Genomic DNA, 10,340 nt, shown 5'->3' with positions numbered 1-10,340 from the left:
GTTAAAAAATAAATATTATTCATGACATACGCCATTTTTTAGCTTTTTCATGAAGAGAAAAGATATGTACGTGCGTTGGGGCCAGAAAGGGCTCATGTATTTTTTTTTCCAACGGGCGTCGAGACTGAGGGTAAATGGCATGGGGGAGGGGAGATATGCAGGGCAAAATGTCAATGGCACCCCCTTCCCCCGTGCTTCGACGGGAAGAATCTTTGGGCAAAGAAGACAACCCTCGAATTTTCACGGGTGCTATATGTGATAACAGCAAGCGGGGTTATTTTAAAGGGGTCTAGGGCAATTACCCCCTGGGCAATTACCCCGGACCCTTCCCCTGTCCCTAATCCTAATCCTAATCCTGAAACTAATCCTAACCATAACCCAAACTCCTAACACTAAACCCAACCCTAACCCTAATCCTAACTCTAACCTTACCACTAACCAGTATTTAGCCGGGGGGTAATTGCCCTCGGGGGGTAATTGCCCGGATACGATTTTAAAGTCCCATTCCATGGACCGGCTCCTCAGCTCATGTGTTAGGAGGGGATGGCCATGGGTAGAAGAGGGTGCAAAAGAAGGAAGGAGAAAATAATAAAGTTCTTTCTTTCTGACTACTAAATACCCACGGATGCCTACTTATTAAACCTTTAATGACTATATCATCTCCCCTCCCAAAATAATATTTATTAAATGATGATACAAATATAGTATTCATAAAATAATGATAATAATGATAATGTACCGTCTGAAGCAGATAAACGGGCGAGGATATGTAAACATATTGTCGTTGTGTGGGTTGTATTTTTTTTAATGACGTACGTGGTAAAATGAATATTATTCATGACATACGACACTTTTCAGCTTTTTCATGAAGAGAAAAGATGTGTGTGCGTTGGGGACAGATAAGGGCTCATGTATTCTTGTTTTTTTTTTTTTTTTTTTTTTCAACGGGCGTCGAGAGTGAGGGCGAATGGCATGGGGAAGGGGGAGATATGCAGGGCAAAATGTCAATGGCACCCCCCCCCCCCCCCCCCGTGCTTCGACGGGAAGAATCTTTGGGCAAAGAAGGCAATCCTCGAATTTCCACGGGTGCTTGTCAGAGGTAAACGGCACGGAAGGTTTTTTTTTTTCCCGTTTCTCCTACCCTCTTGTTTACGGTGGGCTATTGTCTAGGTAGAAACAATTTTTAGGCCAGCAGCTGGCGAGATCGAGGCTGCAAGCTGCACCCTTCTCGCAGCGCGGGAAGAAATGCTTGGCTGGGTTTCCCGCGAATTTTGTTATGATTCATTTGGTTATCAATAAAGGCCGCACCCCGGTATTTGAATAAGGATAATGTAAGTGACAGTGAGTAGTCAAATTACAGGTTAATTAATATTGTATTGGTATGGGAGTGAAAGGTTAGAATTGAGGGAATCGCACTGATTGGCGAGTGATAATGTATGCAGGGTTAAGACCGAGAGAGGGAGCGTGAGAGAAGATAAATAGCTGTGAAGGAGGAAAATGAGAGGAGAAGCTAATCCGACGCGAGAGTGGAAAGACCGTTTGTGCCCATTGGGAAGGGTCCAGGCTCGTCGAAATAGGAGGGAATCCAGGATAAGACTCCGCTGAGATCCGAGCTAAAAGGCTGTGAGGGAGAAAGCGAGAGAGAAATTGAACCTGTGATACTCCGAGGCTAAAGTATTCCTGCTGCTGAGCGGAATTGGCAGACGGGGTACTGGACGACAACTCCGAGGGCAGACGGCAACTCTCCGCGCGGTGCAGGGCAGAAATAACTCCGCATCCTTATATTGACACGAGCTGAGACAGCCGCACCACTACGAGCTGAGACAGCCGCAGTGCTACGAGCTGAGACAGCCGCACCACTACGAGCTGAGGCAGCCGCTGTGCTACGAGCTGAGACAGCCGCACCACCACGAGCTGAGTCCGGGACCAGCCGCTGCTCGGTGACACAGTCACGGTCGTCAGCAGAGACGCTGTCATCACTGGCCGGGCCAGACTGGTCGACGTCGGCACCGACGCTGCACCCTAGCGATCTACAAGACGCACGGGGGCGCCCTCCAGCGACGTCATAGGACACAGAACTCGGCAAGATAACGCCTGACCGTTGATAGTTGCAGGAGCTCCGTAGGCAGTAATACAAGTGGAGTGTAATTGTAACAGGGAGTTTGATGAGGTTGATTTAATCTAATGAATTCAGTGGAATATTTGATTTAAGTATATAAGCAGATAATTTATTTAGGTTGTGTTGCGTTATGATGATATCTGTCAGAAAACATAGAACCCGCAGCGGAATTAAAATTGTGTTTATTGCATTTTGAATCCAAAACAAAAATCTTCACGCTGTGTTATTTACGTGGTCTATACTAGAGTAGAGTAGCGCAGTAAGTTCCCCCTGACAATTTCTGGCGACCACGAAGGGACCTTATGTTTGGGGAATAGTGAATGATTATTGGAACTAGGTGAAATTATAAAGCAGAGTGTTAGAAGGTAGGCAAAAGAAAAAAGGGTTAGGATTGTGCAGTTATCAGTGTGAAACTGTATTCATGCATATTCTGGTATGGTAATCATGTTGCAATAGAGAATTGTGAAGGTAATTAAGAGTGTTGTGATAATTGTGTAGGGTAGTTGTGAAGGGTTAGTGACAAGTGTAGACTGTAACCGGTTTGTCTGTATGAGTATTTTTCCTTAGCACAGGGCGGTCCGTCAGAGCGCGTTGCGGTTTGGGAGAGTGCTGCCTGCCCCATCGATTCGTCCTCGCCTCGTCTGCCTATCCGTGAACGAGCTGCAGTCAGTGAGTGTATTCTCCGAGGGAATTGACGAAGCAGACTAAGTGAGATGGAGCTTGAGAGATTGGCGAAGATTGGTGAGTCTCTTGGGTTTAAGGGTGATGAGTTGCAGGACTTCATAACCAGAGAACGGGAGAACGCTAAGGAAGAGCGGGCGAGAGAGAGGGAAGCGAGGGCAGAAGAGCGAGAATTAATTAAGTTAAGGTTGGAATTAGAGAAGGCTAAGGGAAACTCAACTAATGGGAACAATAGTTGTAATGGTTCAGTTGTACAGGCCCCGAAGCTACCGACGTTTAATGATAGTAAAGATCAGATGGATGCCTACCTTAACAGATTTGAGAGATACGCAACCACACAGCGGTGGCCGGAGGAGGCGTGGGCCACGAATCTCAGTGCTTTACTTACGGGGAAAGCATTAGAAACGTACGCAAGGTTGAGTGATGTAGAAGCACAGGATTATGGGGTTGTGAAGAAGGCGCTTCTTAATAGGTACTCTCTAACAAGTGAGGGATTCCGAAAGAAGCTACGGGCGGCGAAGCCTGACAATGGGGAAACCGCCAGTCAATTTGTTGTTCGAATGCGGAGTTATTTAGACAAATGGGTAGAACTAGCGGGAGCAAAACCTCAGTATGAAGCGTTAGTAGAGTTGATGTTAATGGAGCAGTTCCTTACTAGTTGTTCGCAACCAATGGTACTGTTCATTCGAGAACGTAGGCCGACAGCCCTAAGTGAAATGGTCGAGATCGCCGACCGCTTCGTAGAATCTCGATCAGGATGGTATTCACCGGCAGGTCACAAGGGCCCACAAACCAGGCCTGCTCCGAATCAGAGTAGTCGTCCCAATACAGGTACCGCTCGCCCAAAGCCGGACGCCAAGCCAAGGGAGGAGACCCCGCGCGACAAGCCCGGGTGCTTTCTATGCGGTAGCACCCGACACTTCGCGAGGAACTGTCAGAAACGCCACAAGCCGGAGAAGCTGGCCGCGGGAGTCGACAAGTCGTCCTATCCACAGGCGCGAGACGGGAAGAGTTCGGGAGCGACGGCCGCGACGGACGAAAAAGAAGAGAGGGACGTGGTAGCTGACAACCGTCGAGAGGGAGACAAGAACCGGCGAGGCACGGGTGAGAAAGGGTGTCTATTAATCGACTCTTGCTTTTCATGTAGTCCCACCACACAGGTACACGAAAAAGAGCAGCGAAAGGATACCATGCTACCGAGTGTAAGTGCCGCCTGTGGAGCGAAGCCAGTTCGGGCAATGCCAGTAGTTAGCAGACTCCTAAACGGCAAGAAGGTGACCGTCCTGCGAGATAGTGGATGCTCGACAGCCGTCGCCAAGGCCGAGTTGATCGAACACCAGCAGTTGACAGAGGAGGTGCGCACGTGTGTCCTGATTGATGGCACGGTGAGAGAATTCCAAGTCGCTAAGGTACACGTGGATACGCCCTACTATGAAGGGAAATTGGAAGTGTTGTGCGTGACTAACCCGATTTATGACTTGATACTAGGTAATGTCCCAGGAGTGAGAGAGCCAAGCCAGCCAGACCGGGAATGGACGCCAACTGAGCCTGACGAGGATACAGCCCTAGCAGTGGAGACTCGGAGTAAACGTCGTGACGTTACCAAACCACTGAGGGAACTGAGGGTGCCTGGTCAGAAAGAGGCGATAACGGCGGAGCAATTCCGGCAAGAGCAGGAGAAGGACGCCTCGCTCGGGAACATTCGGAGACAGATCGAGTCAGGAGAAGAGAAGGTGAGCCGAAAGGGCAATAAGACTAAATTTGTCATGAAGGGAAAGTTGATGTACCGGAAGTTTTCATCCAGTTATGCAGACAGCAAGGATGCAACATGGCAGTTGATTGTACCGGAAAAACTTCGACGACATGTCTTGTCCCTCGCTCACGAGTCCTTGTTAGGTGGACACCTGGCAACGAAGAAGACTTCGGAGAAAATCAGCGCAAATTTCTACTGGCCGGGGATGTATGCGGACACTCGTCGATTCTGTCGGTCTTGTGACGGATGTCAGCGCTCACTCCCCAAGGGAAAAGTCAGTAAGGTGCCCCTCGGCACGACCCCCTTGATCGACGAGCCATTCAGACGCGTCGCGGTTGACATAGTCGGCCCAATCACGCCGGTCACCGGACGAGGGAATAGGTATATCTTAACTTTGGTTGATTATGCCACCAGGTACCCCGAAGCGATGGCACTACGTAACATCGATACCCAAACCGTGGCGGAGGCTCTTCTCAGCATGTTCTCTCGGGTAGGCTTCCCGCGCGAAATGCTGACAGATCGAGGGACCCAATTCACGTCAGGTGTCATGAAGGAAGTAAGCCGATTGTTGTCTATCACGCATCTCACCACCACGCCCTACCACCCCGCGTGTAACGGGCTAGTGGAAAGATTCAACGGCACATTAAAGCTTATGCTCAAAAAGATGTGTGAAGAACAACCCAGAGAATGGGATCGGTACCTCGACTCCCTTCTGTTCGCCTATAGAGAGACGCCCCATGACAGCACGGGGTTCGCACCCTTCGAACTGTTATACGGCAGAGACGTTCGAGGACCCCTCATGATCTTGAAAGAACTGTGGACAGACGAGGATACGGTGCCCGAGACGAAGACGGCGTACCAATACGTCATGGACCTCCGAGAAAAGCTGGAGAAAACATGTGAAATAGCAAGCCAGGAGCTGATGAAGGCACACGAAGGATATCGCAAAAACTACAACCGGAGAGCCAAGGCACGATCGTTCAAGGTCGGAGACGAGGTGTTGTTACTACTCCCTACCGATAAGAACAAGTTACTGATGCACTGGAAGGGGCCGTTCCGGGTGGTAGGTGTCGTGGGTAAGATGGATTACCGCATCGACACTGGGCAGAGGGTGACAACCTTCCATGCAAACCTGCTGAAACGATATCTGCGGAGAGAGGACGACCAGCAGGGCAATGCAAATACAGGCACCCCGTTCGACGTCGCCGCAGCCTCGGTCGTCGAAGAGGATGACGACGAGCCCCACACCGATGACGCCGAAACGCACACGGACCCACCTAAACCAAAGCTTCTGGAAGTACCAACGCTACAGCAAACTCAAACCTCTGAAGACGTGAAGGTAAGCCCTGATCTCACGAGTAAACAAAAATCAGAAGCAAAGCAATTACTGAACAAGTACTCTGATTCATTAACAGATGTCCCCGGGGTTACCAACGCTGGCTACCATGACATCGAGCTGACAGATCCGAGGCCAATCCAGAGTCGGCCATATCCACTGCCCCACGCCCTAAGGGAAGTCGTGAAGCGTGAGGTAAAAGAGATGCTCGACTATGGGGTCATCGAGCCTTCGACGTCGCCATACGCATCGCCGATTGTCTTAGTGTCCAAGAAAGACGGGACCAATCGATTCTGCTGCGATTTCCGGAAGCTTAATGTCGTCACCGTCAAGGACGCCGAACCAATACCGGACCAAGATGAGATATTTGCCAAGTTAGCAAACGACCAGTACTTCTCGAAGATAGATCTGACAAAAGGATATTGGCAGATGCCACTAACAGATAGAGCGAAGCCACTGACCGCGTTCGTCACCCCAGATGGCCTCTATCAGTTTCGGACTATGCCATTCGGCCTCGTCAACGCCCCGGCGTCGTTTAGCCGCTTGATGAGGAGCATACTTCGTGGAGTGCCGTGCGTCGATAATTTTATCGACGATATCCTGATCCACACCGTCACATGGGAACAGCACCTGGACGTGCTTGAAGAAGTGCTGCATCGTCTGAGACATGCCAACCTCACAGCCAAGCCAAACAAGTGCTTCGTCGGCTTCAACACCATCGAGTTCTTGGGCCACCAAGTAAGCAGGGGCTGCGTGAGGCCCACGCTCGACAAGGTCGACTCTATTGTGAGCGCCCCACGCCCGGAGACGAAGAAACAGCTGCGGTCCTTCATCGGGCTAGCAGGATACTACCGCAAGTTCGTGCCAAACTTCTCGGCGACTGCCGTCCCACTGACAGACCGCACTAAGAAGGGAGAGCCAAACAAGGTAAAGTGGGAGAAGGAACAAGAACAAGCGTTCAGGAGTTTGAAGGCCGCACTGGCTAACGCACCCATCCTCCAACTCCCGGATGTCGCCAAGCCATTCATCCTCCGCACCGACGCATCCGACAACGGAGTGGGTGCTGTCCTCCTACAGGAGACCGAAGGGGAGAAGTTTCCAGTCGCATACGCGAGCAAGAAGTTACTTCCTCGAGAACGTGTTTATTCGACGATAGAGAAGGAGTGCCTTGCCGTGGTGTGGGCGGTTCAGAAATTCGAGCCTTACCTGTACGGGCGTGAATTCGTGTTAGAGGTCGACCACGAACCGTTGCGGGCGATGAGAAAGGGGAAGGTAGCAAACGCCCGAGTGCTTAGATGGTCGTTAGCCCTACAGCCATACCAGTACCGAGTAGAGGCTATCAAAGGGAAGGAAAATGTAGGGGCAGACTACTTGAGCCGCATTCATTTCCATGAGTAGGTAAAGGGCACAAATACAAAAAAGGTGCAAACAATTAAGAAGGAAGTAATTTTGCAAAGTTGAGCGAAAAGGGAGACTGAAATGTGTAGGCAAAAGGTTGGAGCAGATACATAAAGAGAAAGAAAAAAAAAACATAAGAAGGGGGTGAATTGTCAGAGGTAAACGGCACGGAAGGGTTTTTTTTTTTCCCGTTTCTCCTACCCTCTTGTTTACGGTGGGCTATTGTCTAGGTAGAAACAATTTTTAGGCCAGCAGCTGGCGAGATCGAGGCTGCAAGCTGCACCCTTCTCGCAGCGCGGGAAGAAATGCTTGGCTGGGTTTCCCGCGAATTTTGTTATGATTCATTTGGTTATCAATAAAGGCCGCACCCCGGTATTTGAATAAGGATAATGTAAGTGACAGTGAGTAGTCAAATTACAGGTTAATTAATATTGTATTGGTATGGGAGTGAAAGGTTAGAATTGAGGGAATCGCACTGATTGGCGAGTGATAATGTATGCAGGGTTAAGACCGAGAGAGGGAGCGTGAGAGAAGATAAATAGCTGTGAAGGAGGAAAATGAGAGGAGAAGCTAATCCGACGCGAGAGTGGAAAGACCGTTTGTGCCCATTGGGAAGGGTCCAGGCTCGTCGAAATAGGAGGGAATCCAGGATAAGACTCCGCTGAGATCCGAGCTAAAAGGCTGTGAGGGAGAAAGCGAGAGAGAAATTGAACCTGTGATACTCCGAGGCTAAAGTATTCCTGCTGCTGAGCGGAATTGGCAGACGGGGTACTGGACGACAACTCCGAGGGCAGACGGCAACTCTCCGCGCGGTGCAGGGCAGAAATAACTCCGCATCCTTATATTGACACGAGCTGAGACAGCCGCACCACTACGAGCTGAGACAGCCGCAGTGCTACGAGCTGAGACAGCCGCACCACTACGAGCTGAGGCAGCCGCTGTGCTACGAGCTGAGACAGCCGCACCACCACGAGCTGAGTCCGGGACCAGCCGCTGCTCGGTGACACAGTCACGGTCGTCAGCAGAGACGCTGTCATCACTGGCCGGGCCAGACTGGTCGACGTCGGCACCGACGCTGCACCCTAGCGATCTACAAGACGCACGGGGGCGCCCTCCAGCGACGTCATAGGACACAGAACTCGGCAAGATAACGCCTGACCGTTGATGGTTGCAGGAGCTCCGTAGGCAGTAATACAAGTGGAGTGTAATTGTAACAGGGAGTTTGATGAGGTTGATTTAATCTAATGAATTCAGTGGAATATTTGATTTAAGTATATAAGCAGATAATTTATTTAGGTTGTGTTGCGTTATGATGATATCTGTCAGAAAACATAGAACCCGCAGCGGAATTAAAATTGTGTTTATTGCATTTTGAATCCAAAACAAAAATCTTCACGCTGTGTTATTTACGTGGTCTATACTAGAGTAGAGTAGCGCAGTAAGTTCCCCCTGACAGTGCTGCTAAGTTGATCTGTGATAACAGCAAGCGGGGTTATTTTAAAGTCCCATTCCATGGACCGGCTCCTCAGATCAGGTGTTAGGAGGGGATTGCCATGGGTATATAGAAGAGGGTGCAAAAGAAGAAAGGAGAAAATAGTAAAGTTCTTTCTTTTTGACTACTAAAAACGCGGCGAATAATATGAATAAATTCAAAAAAATATGAGGCCCTCAGACCCGTGGATTTCCACGGGTGCTGCTAGTTATTATTATCTATATATATAATACGCGAAGTTGTTGTTGTTGTCGCGGCCTTATGTATTTCCTGTTTTATTCCGGCGTTGCTCGATTGTCTATCTCCTCCCGAGCCGTCGGCTCCGGGCAGCTGCGACCGGTGCCGTCGGCCGCAGGAGAGCATTCTTCATCGAATGACGCGGGTTTCGTCCCCGCTCCACGTGCGTGTCGACGTCGAGGACGAAAAAGAAAAATTAATTAGATAGATGCATAATGCATTTTTGTGCGTGACGAGAGAGCCGAGCGTTTTAATATTCACCAATCCTGCGCTGGACTCCTACTTTCTCGGTAGTGCATCTTTTAGCTTGCAGAGACAGTGGGATACTAAAGATGATGGGGTGCAGCGAAATCTCTGACATCTTCCGGCGGACACGCACGCACGCACACAATCTACTCCGATCCACTCAGAACTCTGCACACAGAAGTGTGTGAAGAGTTCTGTGATGTATACTCTCGGGTACATGTACGGTATGCCAGTGTGTGGCCTGCGCCTGTGTATGTATTGACGATGGTTACACGAAACATTATCTGCGTAAGAGTGATGGCGGCGCGGGCATACAAGGGCATTTCACGTACAGTGTCCGTGACGTTCGCCATTGGCGTGTCCAAGTGAAAATTAAACAACGAATGCTGTTATTTTATTATATTTTGCACAACTGCAGGATACTATGCAGCTCAGGTACGTCATTTAGTTTACTCTCAAGTCGGGTATCATTGTAGTCGGACTGTTTAGGACGGCTAAATATCCACTTAAATTTTGTCCTTGCAGATCGTACCCCTCCATATCAGATTACACGCGCCGCTGTCCATTCGTTTACTGCAAAACTGCTGTAAATATGAATATTCATAAGATGAGCGGACGTAGAGGAAACCCTCGCTTTGACGACCGCCTATTTTTGAATTTACAAGTGGGAATAAAATGGGTGATTCTATTGTCCATCAAACCAAGTTTTGGTGATAAAAATTTAAAAAAAAAGGGAGCAAATGAAGACAAAAATATTCTTTCTCCCATAACGTGGAAAAAAGAATTAAAGAAAAAATACGAGGCCATGAGACCCATGGATTCCCAAGGGTGCCTATACTTATTAAACCTAATGACTATGATCTCCCCCTCCCCAAATAATAATAATTATTATAATGATAATATGATAATAATAATAATAACATAATAATAATAAAAATAATAATAATAATAACACAATAATAATAATAATAATAATAATAATAATAATAATGTACAGTCTGAAGCAGATAAACGGGTGGTTCTATGATCTATCAAACCAAGGTTTGGTGATAAAAACAAAAAGAAGAGAGTAAAAAAT

General features: G+C 48.7%; 1 protein-coding gene across 1 annotated transcript; it reads left to right on the top strand.

The window, feature by feature from the left end:
* The first annotated feature begins 2,832 nt into the window (after positions 1-2,832).
* Positions 2,833-7,287, top strand: LOC140245208 (uncharacterized). Its single transcript, XM_072324797.1, has one exon. The coding sequence runs from the start codon at positions 2,833-2,835 to the stop codon at positions 7,285-7,287; it is 4,455 nt and encodes a 1,484-aa protein (XP_072180898.1).
* The last annotated feature ends 3,053 nt before the right edge of the window (positions 7,288-10,340 follow it).

Source organism: Diadema setosum, chromosome 22, assembly GCF_964275005.1.
Source record: "Diadema setosum chromosome 22, eeDiaSeto1, whole genome shotgun sequence".
NCBI lineage: Eukaryota > Metazoa > Echinodermata > Echinoidea > Diadematoida > Diadematidae > Diadema > Diadema setosum.
The sequence above is the reverse complement of the archived record's forward strand: the minus strand, read 5'-3'. Positions and strand labels throughout refer to the sequence as shown.

Coding starts and splice junctions, on each gene's coding strand:
- LOC140245208 (XM_072324797.1), top strand. CDS start 2,833: ATGGAGCTTGAGAGATTGGCGAAGATTGGTGAGTCTCTTGGGTTTAAG.